The sequence below is a fragment of the Mobula birostris genome, chromosome 8 (assembly GCF_030028105.1).
Source record: "Mobula birostris isolate sMobBir1 chromosome 8, sMobBir1.hap1, whole genome shotgun sequence".
NCBI lineage: Eukaryota > Metazoa > Chordata > Chondrichthyes > Myliobatiformes > Myliobatidae > Mobula > Mobula birostris.
This window is the reverse complement of record NC_092377.1, coordinates 109,529,596-109,546,596: the sequence shown is the minus strand read 5'-3', so window position 1 is coordinate 109,546,596 and position 17,001 is coordinate 109,529,596. Positions and strand designations below refer to the sequence as shown.

The window sequence follows — 17,001 nt, the reverse complement described above, 5'->3', positions numbered from 1 at the left end:
AAACCCTGCCCCACTAGCCACTCATTCACTGTTGTATCTTTCAATCCCTGCCCTGACTAGCATTTGGCACTAGGAGTGATCCAGAGATTACTACCCTTGAGGTCCTGTTCTTCAGCCTTTTTCCTAACTCCCTGTACTCACTGGGCAGGACCTCTTCCCCCTTTCTGCCCAAGTCATTGGTGCCAGTGTGAGCTCACGCCCTCTGTCTGATGACCTTCCTTTTGAGAATGTTCTGTGGATATGCTGTGACATCCCTGACCCTGGCACCCAGGAGTCAACACACCAATCTTCCACAAGCACAGAATCTAATCCTCTTGCAATGTGGGAGTCCCAGTCAACATGTGGGACATTAAAATCATCTGCTATCACATTATCATTGAGATCTCTTCTGGGGAAGGTACGATCTATACATAAAGGACGGGTTACACCTGAACTTGATGGGAAATAATATCCTTGTGGGCAAGTTTGCTAGAGTTTATACTAATTTGGCAGGGGAATGGGAATTGTAGTGATGGGGCAGAAGATGAGCCAGTCGATGCAGTGTGTAGTGAGACTGTAAGGAAGGACAGGCTATTGATAGGGCAGTTATGGTAACTGCTACACTACGGAGCTGGCAAAAACCTAATGTGATATTTGCTGTTTTGTGGCAGCGGTACTGTGCAAAGACAAAACTGCCACAAATTACAAGAATAGATAGTTCAGCAAAACAGGAATAACAAGGGGGTGTTTGTGGACCCTTCAGAAATCTGACGGCAGAGGGCAGGAAGCTGTTTCTGAATCATTGAGTGTAAGCCTTCAGGCTCCTAAAGTCTGCCAGGTTTTAAGGATTGATGGTTCACTTGAATAGGTTGGAAACAATTCAGTCTCTGGGGTGTTAGATTTCAACTATCAGAGTTCCTTTCGGGAATATTTGATGATTCCCTCGGGATCTGCACCTGTTCCGCTTCATTTCTTTTCATCCAGGACTACCAGGTGAGGGTGTTAAACATTGACATATAGATTCCAAGTTAAAAGCATTGTACGGTTAAACTTCTGTTGTGTTCTCACCCAGTGAGCAGACTGTCATGATAGAAAAATCAGTTTGTCCGGTTTCTTACTGCTGATCTCTCTTTCTGATACGATGCCTTTGCCTTACAATGCGATTCCCCCAACTTGCTCAGCGCTGCCATTAGATAACCCTGCAGAAGGCTTGGTTGAGAAAAGAGAAGTGCTACAGTGGGTGGCGGGGTGCAGATACGTCTCTATCAAAGGAGGTGTAAGGCACTCTTTCTCTCCGCCAGCCTGCAGGTCACCCTTAGAAAAGGTGTAGCACCTGCTTAGCCGCCCTGGCCCCGATCAGGGTCACGTGAAGCCATGGGAGGAGGTGGTGGATGGTGGTATGAGCAGCTGGTGTACATCACAAGTCCTGATTATGCGACCTCTAATGCCAGGCAGACAATCTCTGAAGATAATCGATAATGACTGGGGTCACCCGTCTTGTAAAGTCACTGCCCAGAAGAAGGCAATGCCAAACTACTCTTCTAGCAAAATTTGCCAAGAGTATTCATGGTCATAGAGCATTATTACCCACGTCATACGTCATGGGACAGAATGATGATGATGACTGGGAAAGCTCACCACCCAGAATCCATATGCACATGGGTTATTCATTTCCTTGTGGCTGGTGCACCCATGAAGGTGAATTCGCAAGTGACAAAGCTTAAAGGCATTTAGCGAGAGTTATTTTAGTATTGTTTTCAGTTCTCAGGTGAAGCCAGTTTGTGTAAAATAGCTGAGTTCCATTTGATAAACCCACTGACATTTTTAAACAATTCACAGGTGGAGAAGGCCAAGTGGAATCTGGAGAAAGTTGACCTGTTTGAAATTAATGAAGCTTTTGCAGCGCAATCGATCGCTGTTATAAAGGAGTTGGGTTTGGACCCGGACAAGGTGAGTAATTGATACAAAACTCACCTCAGAAGTGTGGGGCTTACTTGGGAAAGGTGGGTAAAACTAGAATTTGTGATGAGGTTTATCATCTTCAGAAGCTGCAGGGGATTACATGGAGATATTGGAGGTGACTTCTGCTCGCACCTCTCTCTGTTACTGGAACTGGAGGGTTTGAGTTATGAGGAGGGACTGGATAGGCTGTGGATTTTGCTCCTTGGAGTGAAGGAGACTGAGGGTGTGACCTGATACAGACGAATAGGATCAGGACGGACACAGACAATAAACACAAGAGATTCTGCAGATGCTGGACATCCAGGGCAACACACACAAAGTGCTGGAAGAACCCAGCAGGTCAGGCAGTACCTACAGAAATGAATAAGCAGTCAACATTTCAGGTCGAGACCCTTCATTAGTCCTGACGAAGGATATTTGCCCAAAATGCCGACTGTTTATTCCTCTCCTTTGATGCTGCCTGACCTGCTGAGTTTCTCCAGCACTTTGTGTGCGTTACTCTGAACAGAGATGAAGTGGTTGATCACAGTCCTTTTTCCCTACGGTAGGAAAGTTTAAAGCATAGGTTTAAGGTGAGAGGGGCAACCTTTCCACACAGACGGTGGTGGGTATATGGAGTAGGCTGTCAGAGGAAGTGGTAGTCACCAGGATTGAATGGTATGTCATATGGCATATTGCTCTGGGCCTGTATTCATTAGAACTCAGAAAAATGTGGGGTGACCTCATTGAAACCTATATTTGATAGAGTGGATGTGGAGAGGATGTTTCCTATGGTGGGAGAGTCTAAGACACAGGCTCAGCCTTAGAACGGAGATAAGGAGGAATTTCTTTAGCCAGAGAGTGGTGAATCTATGGAATTCTTTGCCACAGGTGCTGTGGAGGCCAAGTCTTTATGTATATTTAAGGCAGAGGTCGATGGATTCTTGCTTGGTCAGGGCATGAAGGGATACGGGGAGAAGGCAGGAGATTGGAGCTGAGAGGAAAATTGGATCGGCCATGATGAAATGGCGGAGCAGACTCGATGGGCCAAATGGCCTAATTCTGCTCCTATATCTTATGGTCTTACATTGGTATAGTTACAATGCTTTAAAGACTTATGGACAGACAGATGGATAGGAAATGTTGAGAGAGTTGTGGGTCAAATGGAACTAGCTCTGGATGGCTCATTGGTCAGATAGACGTGGAGTTGAAGGCTTGTTTCCATTTTGTAGAAGTTTATGACTAAAGCATTGGAAATCTGTACATTGGCAGTCTGACATTCTTGCTACAAAAATTGAAAATGAAAAGACAGAAGATACGGAAAATCTGAAATTACAGTGGAAGTTTGAGCGAGCTGGGGCTTTTCTCTTTGGAACAAAGAAGATGAGAGGTGACTTGATAGAGGTGTACAAGATGATAAGAGGCAGAGATAGAGTGGACAGCCAGAGACTTTTCCCAGGGTGAAAATGGCTAATATGAGGGGCATAATTTTAAGGTGACTGGAGGAAAGAATGCGGGGGGGGGGTGTCAGAAGTATTTATTTTTAACTGTGTGGTGGTAGAGGCAGATGCATTAGGGGTATTAAGAAAGCACATGGAAATGGGGGCTCATGTGGGAGGGAAGGGTTAGATTGATCTTACAGTAGGTTAAAAGGTCGGTACAATATTTTGGGCTGAGAAGCCTGCACTGTGCTGTAGCTTTCTATGTTCTATACACTCTCAGGGAAAGAAAGAGTTAATATTTTATATCGTAGACCCTTCACTGAAACTGAGAAGGAGAGAAAAGTGTAATTCAAGGTTTGTACAGAGTGTGTGGAGGGATGGATAGGACAAAGGGAATATTGCTCGTAGGATAAAGCCAGAGCTTGCTGAAGTTAGTGAGTTGATGGGTTAATGTTGGGAGAGGGAGAGGGGGAGGCTGCAGGCAATGGCCAGCATAGATGCCCACAGATTCCCAAAGCAGCTCTGAGCCTGACCTGACCTCGGGGCTGTTTATGCGGAGTTTACATGTTCTTCCTGTGACCATGTGTGAGCTTCCCGTGTGCTCCATTCATCTCCCACATCCCAAAGGTGTGCTCAGTGGTAGGTTAACTGGCTGCTGTAGGAGAATTGGGAGATAAAGGTGGTAGAACACTACATCACAGAAACAGGCCTCATGACACATCTAGTCCATGCCAAGCTATTAATCTGCCTAGTGCCATCGACCTGCACCCTCCCTCCTTGTACCTATCCAAATTTCTCTTAAGTGTTCAAATCAACTCAGCGTCACTCTCACCACCCTCTAAGTGAAAAAGTTTCCCCTCATGTTCCCCTTAAACATTTCACCTTTCACCCTCAACCCATGACCTCTAGTTCTAGTCTCACCCAAACTCAGTGGGAAAAAGCCTGCCTGCATTTACTCTGTCTATATCCCTCCTAATTTTGTATACCTCCATCAAATCTCTCCTCATTCTCCTTTGCTCCAGGGAGTAACACCCTAACCTGTTCAGCCTTTCCCTCTAACTCAGATCCTCAAGTCTGGCAACATTCTTGTAAATTTTCTCTGCATTCTTTCAATCTTATTGATATTGTTCCTGCAGGTAGGGGGCAAGAACTGCACACAATATTCCAAAATAGCCTTCACCATTGTCTTATACAACCTAGATATAACATCACAACTCCTGTACTTAGTACTTCCACTTATGAAAGCCAATGCGCCAAAAGCTTTCTTTGTGACCCTATCATCTACCTGTGACATTACTTTATAGGGATTACGAATCTGGATTCACAGATCCCTCTGTTCTACCACACTCCTTGAAACCCGACCGCTTGCACTGTAAGCTCTACCCTGGTTTGTCCTCCCAAAGTGCAATATTAACCCTTTTATTCCTGGAATCATTCTCATCAACCTTATGTGGACCTCTCCAATGCCAGGATATCCCTTCTTAGATAAGCGACCCAGAACTGCTCACAATACTCTGTGTGGACTGACAACTGCCTTATAAAGCCTCAACATTACATCCTTGCTCTTGTATGCTAGTCCTCTCAAAGTGAGTTCTTTGCATTTGCCTCCTTTAGCACTGACTCACCGTGCAAGTTACCCTTTAGGAAATCCTGCACAAGGACTCCCAAGGCCCTTTGCACCTCTGATGTTTGAATTTTCTTCCTGCTTAGAAAATAGTCTCCACCTTTGTTCCTTCTACGAAAGTGCATGGCCATACGCTTACTGACAATGTATTCCATCGACCACTTCTTTGCCCGTTCTCCTAATTTGCCTAAGTCCTTCTGCAGAGTCCCCATATCCTCAACACTACCTGTCCATCCACTTATCTTTATATTGTACCAAACTCGGTCACAAAGCAATTAATTCCGTCATCCAAATCATTGACATGTAATGTGAAAAGATGCAGGCCCAACAACAACCTCTGAAGAACACCACTCGTCTGTGGCAGCCAGCCAGTCTTTGCATCCTGCCAATCTTCTATCCATGCCGGTATCTTCCCAGTAACACCACAGGCTCTTATCTTGTTATGCAGCCTCATGTGTGGCACCCTGTCAAAGGTCTTCCAAATAACAACATCCACTGACTCCTTTGTTTATCCTGCCTGTTATTTCTTCAGGGAATTCCAACAGATTTGTAAGGCAAGATTTCCCCTAAAAGAAACCATGCCTTATTCGGCTCTAGTTTATCATCTGCCTCCAAGTACCACACAACCTCATCCGGAATAATGGACTCCAACATCTTTCCACCACTAAAATCAGGCTAACTGGTCTATAATTTCCTATCTTCTGCCTCCCTCTCATCTTAAAGAATGGAGTGACATTTGCAATCTTCCAGTCCTCTAGAACCATTCCAGAATCTAGTGATTCTTGAAAGATCATTAGTAATGCCTCCACACTCTCTTCAGCCACCTTTTCAGAACTCGGGTGCAGTCCATCTACAAACGTAGTCCAGGTGAGTTATCCACTTTCATATCTTCCAGCTTCCAAAGCACCTTCTCCTTAGTAATAGCAACTACACTCACTTCTGTCCCCTGACACTCTCGAATGTCTGGCATACTGCTAGTGTCTTCCACAGTGAAGACTGATGCAAAGTATTTATTAAGTTCGTCCGCCATTTCTTTGTCCCCATTACTACCTCTCCAGCGTCATTTTCTAGCAGTCCAATATTCACTCTTGTCTCTCTTTTATGCTTTATATATCTGAAAAAAAACTTTTTGTATCCTTTTTTATATTACTGGCTAGCTTACCTTCGTATTTCATCTTTTCTCTCCTTATGGTTTCTTTAGTTGCCTTCTGTTGGATTTTAAAAGCTTCCCAGTCCTCCAACTTCCCACTAATTTTTGCTATATTATACAGAATGCCCTCTCTTTTGCTTTTGTGCTGTCTTTGTCAGCCATGGTGGCCTCATCCTTCCTTTAGAATACCACTCTGTCTTTGGGATGTATCTGTCCTGCGCCTTCTGAGTTGCTCCCAGAAACTCCAGCCATTGCTGTTCTGCCATCATCCCTGCTAGTGTCCCCTTCCAATCAATTGAGGCCAGCTCCTCTCTCTGCCTCTTGAATTGCCTTTAATCCACTGTAATACTGCTTTCTTCTCCCCCTGAAACTGCAGGGTGGATTCTATCATATTATGATCACTGCCTCCAGAGGATTTCTGTACCTTAAGCTGCCTAATCAAATTGGTCCATTACATAACACCTAATCCAGAATTGTCCTTTCCCTAGTGGGCTCAACCACAGCTGCTCTAAAACTCCATCTTGAAGGTATTCTACAAATTCCTCCCTTGGGGTCCAGCACCAACCTAATTTTTCTCCATCTACCCGCAAATTGAAACTCCAGTCGCCCTCTGCTGTACTGCCATTCAGCCAGTCACCCTCTGCTGCACTGCCATTCAGCCAGGAGCCCTCTGCTGCACTGCCATTCAGCCAGGAGCCCTCTGCTGTACTGCCATTCAGCCAGGAGCCTTTCCCTGTCACCCTCTGCTGCACTGCCATTCAGCCAGGAGCCCTCTGCTGCACTCTGCTCTAAAGGGTTCATTCTGCCAGTGAATAGGGGGAAGCAGAGGGACACAGTCAGGCACAGGCAGATGGGATTGGATAGATTGATAAGACATGGTGGGTGGGAAGACCCGTTCCTTTGTTCTACTCTTTTACGTTTTCTGTTCCTTTTGTCTACAGGTGAACATCCAGGGTGGTGCCATTGCCTTGGGCCACCCCCTGGCAATGTCCGGCTGCCGTATCCTCGTCACGCTGCTGCACGCACTGCAGCGGACAGGGGGAACTCGTGGGGTGGCTGCTCTGTGCATCGGTGGTGGTATGGGGATAGCCATGTGTGTTGAAACTCTGTAAATCCAGCAAGAGGCTCGGCAGCAGACACCAGAAGGCTTGGTAGAGGGGGCAGGCATTTCACACAAGGGACTGATTGCAAGCTGCATCAGTCACTGACACACTGGCCCAGAACACACTGTAGAGGTAATGGCAGGTTCACAGCCCATGACTTTGTGGAAAAGTACTTCTTGGTAAGGAAGACGTGCAGACGGATGGTCATAGAGTGATGCGCAGGACAGGTCCTTTGTCCCCTTCATGGCCGTGTCAACCATCAAATACCTGTTTACACTGATTCCACTTGTTCGGTACTTCTGAAATACTTCAGAATATTTCATCACTTCCTCAGGCGATGTGTCCAGATACCAACCTTCCTCTTGGTGATCAGGTTCTTGACATCTCTTCTGAGCCCCTCTTACTCCTCACCTTAATTCAGAGCCCTCTAGACCTAGGCACCTCACCAGAGAATGTTTCACTCGCCCCTGATCTATAGAGGATCATTTTGTATAGCTCCCTCAGCTTCCCTCTGTCTCCTCTGGTCCCAGTCAATCTAGTATTTTACCAACATTCCATCCCAGGCAGAGTCCTGGTGACTCTTCTCGTCAACCCCTCCAGTGAAATCATGGCCTTCCTGTAGTGCACAGTATTCTAGTGTCTTTTATAAAGTCATGCCAGGACCTCCCAGCACTTAGTCGTAGGATCATAGAGTGAGGAAGCAGCCCTTTGCTAAACTGCTCTTTGCTGACCAAGATTCCTATCAAAGCTTGTCACATTTGGCCCACAGACCTTCAAACCTTTCTTATCCACTCACCTGGCCTAATACCCTTTAAGTTGTGTGCACCTTTTAATGCACCTTCCTCAGTGACTTTGTCTGGCAGCTCGTTCCATATACTGACCACACTCTGGATGAAAAAAGTTGCCCCTCAGGTTTCTATTAAATCCCTTCCCCTCACCTTTGGTTCTTCATTCACTAACCCTGGAAAAAAGGACTCTGCATGTTGACCCTATCAATCCGTCTCTTGATTTTATACACCTCAAAAATATCATCTCCCATTCTCCTATGCTTCATGAAAAAGTCCTAGCCCCTCAAGTTCCAGCAACATCTCTTCAAATCTTCTCTGCACTCTCTTTCCTAGAACTGGGTGACCAAAACTGAATGCAATATTCCAAATGTCTTTGACATCAATCTATTCTACAACTGTGACACAACACACGCCACTTTCTGTACTTGGTGCCCTGAGTAATGAAGATGAGCCCGCACCACCCTATCTGCCTTTGATGCCACTTCCAGGGAGCCATGTACTTGTGCTCCGTGTTCCTTCTTTTCCACAACACTCCTCAGGGCCCTACCGTTCACTGTGAAAGTCTTACTGTTATTTGTCTTCCCAAAATTCAAAACCCCTCACTTAAGGTGAATTAAACTCCATTTACCATTCTCAGCTGGCCAAGATCCCTCTGTAATTCCTGATTCCCAGCTTCACTGTCCACTTTAGTGTCACCCACAGACTTGTTACCCATGCCTTGTACGTTCTCATCCAAATCACTGGTATATGAAGGTATGAATTGATATAGGGCAAAGGGACGAGCATCAAGCCTTTGGGATTCAGTTTGAAAAACAAACAACCACCATCAGTGTCTGCTTCCAGCCATCAAACCAATTGTCTATCCAATTTATTCTGTACCCTACCTATCCCTCCATGCCTTTACCCCACCCTATCTACCCTATCTGTCCCTCCATGCCTTTACCCCACCCAACCTACCTATGCTCTCACCTTCAGTACACGCTGGGTCCCTGTTAATCATGGTATATGTCCGACCCCTAAACTGTACCTCCTCCATTTATCACGATTAAATTCCTCGTGCAGTTGCACTGCTCAATTAATCAGCTGTAACCTCTGAGCACCCTCCTCACCATCACCACCCCTGCCAATTTACATGTCATCTGCAAACTTTATTAGTCATCTCTCTACATTGATAACCAAGTCTTTAATGTGGAATATATATTTTGAAAGAAGGGTCCCAGCACAAGTCTCTGTGGTACATCACTGGTCAGAACAGTAGCCCTTCATCATCCCTGTGTCCAGTTTCCCAACGTGCCTCGAGTCCCATGGGCCGTAATGTTTTGGACCAACCTTTGTGAAAACATTTACTCGTTCACACACACACACAAACACCCGTCTAACCCCTTACACTTCGTCCCTTTCGAGCTTTCCTGGTCTTTATCCTCTCCTCCTCTGTAACAGTTGTTGTTATGCTGTTCCCCCTACAGTATGTCTGTCTGAGAGGACGGTGGCGATGATGTTCTCCAGCACAAGCTGTGCCAACCTACTTCTCTGCCATTGTGGTTAGCCACTGCTCTTTTACCCGTGCAGTGTGAGCAGCTCACTGGAAACACCATTCACCATGTCCACAGGGTTGCAGCTGCTCTGTGTGCACATCCAGGAGGAACGACTGGATGTACTTCCTGCACACATGGTCACTAGGGACACGGACATGTCCCTGAGCTCCAACACATCACAGGAGGAGGCCTGAGTTTCCTTGCCCCAACCTTGGACTCAATACTTCATGATCTCTGCCCCTGTAATCTACAGCCAAAGCTGCATCCTGCCATTGGGTCCTGATTTTGTGACACCTCTCACCTCTGACAGTTTGCGATCATGTCCTGGACTTACATAGTTAAAACCGTTCAGCAAGATTCAGTGGAAGAGGTGGGCTTCTGTGGAGAGGTTTAGATGTAAGACTCTAAGACATAGGAGCAGAATTAGGCCATTTGGCCCATCGAGTCTGCTCTGCCATTCTATCATGGCTGATTTATTATCCCCCTCAATCCCATTCTCCTGCCTTCTCCCTGTAACCTTTGACACCCTTGGTAATTAAGAACCTATCAATATCCACTTTAAATATACCCAGTGACTTGGTCTCTACAGCCGTCTATGGCAATGACAGATTCACAACCCTCTGGCTGAAGAAATTCCTCCTCATCTCTGTTCTAGGCCCTCTGGCCCTAGACTCCCCCACCATAGGAAACATTGTCTCCAAGTCCACTCTATCTAGGTGTTTTCAATATTCGATGTTTCAATGAGATCTCCCCTCATCCTTCTAAACGCCAGTGAGTACAGGCCCAAAACTGTAAAATGCTGCTCATACATAAACCTTTCATTCCCGGAATAATTCTTGTGAACCTCCTGTAGACCCTCTCCAATACCAGCACAGCATTTCTTATATAAGAGGCACAAAACTGCTCATGATACTCCGCAGGTGTGGTCAGACCAATGCCATACAAGCCCTCACCACCACATTGCTCACATATTCTAGTCCTCTTAAAATGAATGGTAACGTTGCATTTGCCTTCCTCATCACCAACTAAAGCGGTAAGTTAATCTTCCGGAATCCTGCATGAGGACTTGCAAGTCCTGTAGCATGACCATACACTATATTCCATCTGTCACTTCTTTGCCCATTCTCCCAATCTGTCTAAGTCCTTCTGCACCTCCCTGCTTCCTCAACACTACCTGGCCCTCCAACTATCTTTGTATCACAAAGCCATCAGTTCCATCGCTTTCCCAAGCTGTGAGTCTTGACAGCTAAGTACACACCCACAGAAAACTTGGGGATGAGCAAGAATGGAAATTTGGGGAAAGGCATGCAGCTAGTGAGAGATTTGAAAAGGTGGAGATGATTTGAAGATGGTGGCTGGACAGAGAACCAGTTGTCAGCAAGGAGAGTGGGAAGGGAACTGTTGGGTGAACTGATATGAACAGAGAAGGGGAAAGTCACTGGTACTGCCACCTCATCGTTATTGACAGCCAGTAACATGGGAGTCCGGAAAATATAATCCAGCCCAGCCTGCCGGCAGATTCTGTGTCACTGTGAACATGGAGGGTGGGGTTGGTGTATTAAATGGTGGCTGTGTGTGAACATGTGGGACACCTACTGTGATTGCTTCTTAAAGTCTGTTAGCAGCTGTGAGCCTATTTGTGATGCTGAGTAATTGAAACTGGAGAGAATGGATCACTTTTGGGGTGTCTGGCATGTTTGTCGAGGTGGCCTCTTTCTGCAACAACAAAATAAAGCTGTGAATTAAAGAATTCAAATGGAGCTGTGTGAATATCGAGGCAACGTGGTGTCCTGTACAAGGAGCAGGAAGACAGCACACTGTGGTGTGGGGAATCAGTGAAGTCACTGAGCAGCCATTTGTGTGGACAGCAGCTCAGACTACAACAGTGGGGGTGTGGAGGGGTGGGGGTGCTGAGGGAGGGGTGGGTCAGTGGGTGGGGGTGTGGAGGGGTGGGTCAGTGGGTGGAGGTGTGGAGGGGTGGGTCAGTGGGTGGGGGTGCTGAGGGGTGGGTCAGTGGGAGGGGGTGTTGAGGGGTGGGTCAGTGGGTGGGGTGTGGAGGGGTGGGTCAGTGGGTGGGGGTGCGGAGGGGTGGGTCAGTGGGTGGGATGTGGAGGGGTGGGTCAGTGGTTGGGTGTGCTGAGGGGTGGGTCAGTGGGAGGAGGTGTGGAGTGGTGGGTCAGTGGGAGGGGGTGTTGAGGGGTGGGTCAGTGGGTGGGGTGTGGAGGGGTGGGTCAGTGGGTGGGGATGCGGAGGGGTGGGTCAGTGGGTGGGATGTGGAGGGGTGGGTCAGTGGTTGGGTGTGCTGAGGGGTGGGTCAGTGGGAGGAGGTGTGGAGTGGTGGGTCAGTGGGTGGGGGTGTGGAGGGGTGGGTCAGTGGGTGGGTGTGTGGAGGGGTGGGTCAGTGGGTGGAGGTGTGAAGGGGTGGGTCAGTGGGTGGGGGGTGCTGAGGGGTGGGTCAGTGGGTGGGGGTGTGGAGGGGTGGGTCAGTGGGTGGAGGTGTGAAGGGGTGGGTCAGTGGGTGGGGGGTGCTGAGGGGTGGGTCAGTGGGTGGGAGGTGTTGATGGGTGGGTCAGTGGGTGGGGTGTTGAGGGGTGGGTCAGTGAGTGGAGGTGTGGAGGGGTGGGTCAGTGGGTGGGGGTGTGGAGGAGTGGGTCAGTGGGTGGGGGTGTGGAGGGGTGGGTCGGTAGATGGGGGTGGGTCAGTGGGTGGGTGTGCGGAGGGGTGGGTCAGTGGGTGGGGGTGCTGAGCGGTGGGTCAGTGGGTGGGGGGTGCTGAGGGGTGGGTTAGTGGGTGGGGGTGTTGATGGGTGGGTCAGTGGGGGGGGTGTTGAGGGATGGGTCAGTGGGTGGGGGTGCTGAGGGGTGGTTTAGTGGGTGGGGTGTGGAGGAGTGGGTCAGTGGGTGGGTGTTGAGGGGTGGGTCAGTAGGTGGGGGTGTGGAGGGGTGGGTCAGTGGTCGGGGGTGCTGAGAGGTGGGTCAGTGGGTGGGGGTGTGGAGGGGTGGGTCAGTGGGTGGGGGTGTGGAGGGGTGGGTAGGTGGGTGGGGGTGTTGGGTGGGTCAGTGGGTGTGGAGGGAGGGGTGGGTTAGTGGGTGGGGGTGTTGAGAGGTGGGTCAGTAGGTGGGGGTGTGGAGACAGGGGTGGGTCAGTGGGTGGGGGTGTGGAGGGGTGGGTAGGTGGGTGGGGGTGTTGAGAGGTGGGACAGTAGGTGGGGGTGTGGAGAGAGGGGTGGGTCAGTGGGTGGGGGTGTGGAGAGAGGGGTGGGTCAGTGGGTGGGGTGTGGAGGGATGGGTCAAAGGATGGGGGTGGGTCAGTGGGAGGGAGTGTGGAGGGGTGGGTTAGTGGGTGTGGTGTGGAGGGAGGGGTGGGTCAGTGGGTGGGGGTGTTGAGAGGTGGGTCAGTGGGTGGGGGTGTTGAGGGGTGGGTCAGTGGGTGGGGATGTTGAGGGGTGGGGTGTGGAGGGGTGGGTCAGTGGGTGTGGAGGGTTGGGTCAGTGGGTGGGGGTGCTGAGGGGTGGGTCAGTGGGTGGGGGTGTTGAGAGGTGGGTCAGTGGGTGGGGGTGTTGAGGGATGGTTCAGTAGGTGGGGTGTGGAGGGGTGGGTCAGTGGGTGGGGGTGTGGACGGGTGGTTTAGTGGGTGGGGGTGCGGAGGGGTGGTTTAGTGGGTGGAGTGGAGGGGTGGGTCAGTGGGTGGGAGTGTGGAGAGAGGGGTGGGTTAGTGGGTAGGGGTGTGGAGGAATGGGTCAGTGGATGGGGGTGGGTCAGTGGGAGGGGGTGTTGAGGGGTGGGTCAGTGGGTGGGGGTGTGGAGGGGTGGGTCAGTGGGTGGGGTGTTGATGGGTGGGTTAGTGGGTGGGGTGTTGATGGGTGGGTCAGTGGGTGGGGGTGCTGAGGGGTGGGTCAGTGGGTGGGGGTGTGGAGGGGTGGGTCAGTGGGTGGGGTGTTGATGGGTGGGTCAGTGGGTGGGGTGTTGAGGAGTGGGTCAGTGGGTGGAGGTGTGGGGGGGTGGGTCAGTGGGTGGGGGTGTTGAAGGGTGGGGTTAGTGGGTGGGGGTGTGGAGGGGTGGGTCGGTGGGAGGAGGTGTAGGAGGGGTGGGTCAGTGGGTGGGGGTGTGGAGGGGTGGGTCAGTGGGTGGGGGTGTGGAGGGGTGGGTAGGTGGGTGGGGGTGTTGGGTGGGTCAGTGGGTGTGGAGGGAGGGGTGGGTTAGTGGGTGGGGGTGTTGAGAGGTGGGTCAGTAGGTGGGGGTGTGGAGACAGGGGTGGGTCAGTGGGTGGGGGTGTGGAGGGGTGGGTAGGTGGGTGGGGGTGTTGAGAGGTGGGACAGTAGGTGGGGGTGTGGAGAGAGGGGTGGGTCAGTGGGTGGGGGTGTGGAGAGAGGGGTGGGTCAGTGGGTGGGGTGTGGAGGGATGGGTCAAAGGATGGGGGTGGGTCAGTGGGAGGGAGTGTGGAGGGGTGGGTTAGTGGGTGTGGTGTGGAGGGAGGGGTGGGTCAGTGGGTGGGGGTGTTGAGAGGTGGGTCAGTGGGTGGGGGTGTTGAGGGGTGGGTCAGTGGGTGGGGATGTTGAGGGGTGGGGTGTGGAGGGGTGGGTCAGTGGGTGTGGAGGGTTGGGTCAGTGGGTGGGGGTGCTGAGGGGTGGGTCAGTGGGTGGGGGTGTTGAGAGGTGGGTCAGTGGGTGGGGGTGTTGAGGGATGGTTCAGTAGGTGGGGTGTGGAGGGGTGGGTCAGTGGGTGGGGGTGTGGACGGGTGGTTTAGTGGGTGGGGGTGCGGAGGGGTGGTTTAGTGGGTGGAGTGGAGGGGTGGGTCAGTGGGTGGGAGTGTGGAGAGAGGGGTGGGTTAGTGGGTAGGGGTGTGGAGGAATGGGTCAGTGGATGGGGGTGGGTCAGTGGGAGGGGGTGTTGAGGGGTGGGTCAGTGGGTGGGGGTGTGGAGGGGTGGGTCAGTGGGTGGGGTGTTGATGGGTGGGTTAGTGGGTGGGGTGTTGATGGGTGGGTCAGTGGGTGGGGGTGCTGAGGGGTGGGTCAGTGGGTGGGGGTGTGGAGGGGTGGGTCAGTGGGTGGGGTGTTGATGGGTGGGTCAGTGGGTGGGGTGTTGAGGAGTGGGTCAGTGGGTGGAGGTGTGGGGGGGTGGGTCAGTGGGTGGGGGTGTTGAAGGGTGGGGTTAGTGGGTGGGGGTGTGGAGGGGTGGGTCGGTGGGAGGAGGTGTAGGAGGGGTGGGTCAGTGGGTTGGGGTGTGGAGGGGTGGGTTAGTGGGTGGGGGGTGTGGAGGGGTGGGTCAGTGGGTGGGGGTGTTGAGGAGTGGGTCAGTGGATGGGGGTGTTAAGGGATGGGTCAGTGGGTGGGGGTGTGGTTGGGTGGGGGTGTGCAGGGGTGGGTCAGTGGGTGGGGGTGTAGAGGGTTGCGTCAGTGGGTGGAGGTGTGGAGGGGTGGGTCAGTCGGTGGTAGCGTGGAGGGGTGGGTCAGTGGGTGGGAGTGTTGAGAGGTGGGTCAGTGGGTGGAGTGGAGGGGTGGGTCAGTGGGTGGGGGTGTGGAGGGACGGGTCAGTGGATGGGGGTGGGTCAGTGGTCGGGGGTGTTGAGGGGTGGGTCCGTGGGTGGAGGTGTGGAGGGGTGGGTCAGTGGGTGGGGTGTTGATGGGTGGGTTAGTGGGTGGGGTGTTGAGGGGTGGGTCAGTGGGTGGGGGTGCTGAGGATTGGGTCAGTGGGTGGAGGTGTGGGGGGGTGGGTCAGTGGGTGGGGGTGTGGAGGGGTGGGTCAGTGGGTGGGGTGTGGAGGGATGGGTCAGTGGGTGGGGGTGGGTCAGTGGGTGGGGGTGCAGAGGGGTGGGTTAGTGGGTGGGGTGTGGAGGGGTTGGTCAGTGGGTGGGGGTGTGGAGGGGTGGGACAGTGGGTGGGGTGTGGAGGGGTGGGTCAGTGGGTGTGGGTGTGGAGGGTTGGGTCAGTGGGTGGTGGTGTTGAGGGGTGGGTCAGTGGGTGGAGTGTTGATGGGTGGGTCAGTGGGTGGGGGTGCTGAGGGGTGGGTCAGTGGGTGGGGGTGCTGAGGGGTGGGTCAGTGGGTGGGTGTTGATGGGTGCGTTAGTGGGTGGGGGTGTGGAGGGTTTGGTCAGTGGGTGGGGTGTGGAGGGGTGGGTCAGTGGGTGGGGTGCTGAGGGATGGGTCAGTGGTCGGGGTTGCTGAGGGGTGGGTCAGTGGGTGGGGGTGTGGAGGGGTGGGTCAGTGGGTGGGGGTGTTGAGGAGTGGGTCAGTGGGTGGGGTGTGGAGGGGTGGGTTAGTGGGTGGGGTGTGGAGGGGTGGATCAGTGGGTGGGGGTGTGGAGGGGTGGGTCAGTGGGTGGGGTGTTGAGGGGTGGGTCAGTGGGTGGGGGTGTTGATGGGTGGGTCAGTGGGTGGAGCTGTGGAGGGTTGGGTCAGTGGTCGGAGGTGCTGAGGGGTGGGTCAGTGGGTGGGGTGTGGAGGGGTGGGTCAGTGGGTGGAGGTGTGGAGGGGTGGGTCAGTGGGTGGGTGTGTGGAGGGTTGGGTCAGTGGGTGGGGGTGTTGAGTGGTGTGTCAGTGGGTGGGGGTGTGGAGGGGTGGGTCAGTGGGTGGGGTGTGGAGGGGTGGGTCAGTGGGTGGAGGTGTGGAGGGGTGGGTCAGTGGGTGGGGGTGTGGAGGGGTGGGTCAGTGGGTGGGTGTGTGGAGGGTTGGGTCAATGGGTGGGGGTGTTGAGTGGTGTGTCAGTGGGTGGGGGTGTGGAGGGGTGGGTCAGTGGGTGGGTGTGCGGAGGGTTGGGTCAGTGGGTGGGGTGTGGAGGGGTGGGTCAGTCGGTGGAGGTGTGGAGGGGTGGGTCAGTGGGTGGGGGTGTTGAGGGGTGGGTCAGTGGGTGTGGGTGTGGAGGGGTGGGTCAGTGGGTGGGGGTGTTGGGTGGGTCAGTGGGTGGGGTGTGGAGGGGTGGGTCAGTGGATGGGGTGTTGAGGGCTGGGTCAGTGGGTGGGGTGTGGAGGGGTGGGTCAGTGGGTGGAGGTGTGGAGGGGTGGGTCAGTGGTCGGAGGTGCTGAGGGGTGGGTCAGTGGGTGGGGTGTTGACGGGTGGGTTAGTGGGTGGGGTGTTGAGGGGTGGGTCAGTGGGTGGAGGTGTGGAGGGGTGGGTCAGTGGGTGGGGGTGTGGAGGGGTGGGTCAGTGGGTGGGGGTGCGGAGGGGTGGGTCAGTGGTGGGTGTGTTGGGTGGGTCAGTGGGTGGGGGTGTTGAGGGGTGGGTCAGTGGGTGGAGGTGTGGAGGGGTGGGTCAGTGGGTGGGGGTGTTGGGTGGGTTAGTGGGTGGGGTGTGGAGGGGTGGGTCAGTGGGTGGGGGTGTTGGGTGGGTTAGTGGGTGGGGTATGGAGGGGTGGGTTAGTGGGTGGGGGTGCGGAGGGGTGGGTCAGTGGGTGGGGTTGTGGAGGGGTGTGTGAGTGGGTGGAGGTGTGGAGAGGTGGGTCAGTG

The 17,001-nt window shown here is 52.9% G+C and overlaps 1 protein-coding gene across 1 annotated transcript in view; it reads left to right on the top strand.

Annotated features, from left to right (window-relative positions):
- acat2 (acetyl-CoA acetyltransferase 2) overlaps positions 1 to 11,312 on the top strand; it is a 52,966-nt gene extending 41,654 nt beyond the window's left edge. Inside the window, exons 8-9 of the mRNA XM_072265947.1 lie at positions 1,819 to 1,929; positions 7,078 to 11,312. Of these exons, the coding sequence (XP_072122048.1) occupies positions 1,819 to 1,929; positions 7,078 to 7,248 (282 nt within the window). The 3' untranslated portion in view covers positions 7,249 to 11,312. The remainder of the gene's footprint in view (positions 1 to 1,818; positions 1,930 to 7,077) is intronic.
- Positions 11,313 to 17,001: the final 5,689 nt, after the last annotated feature.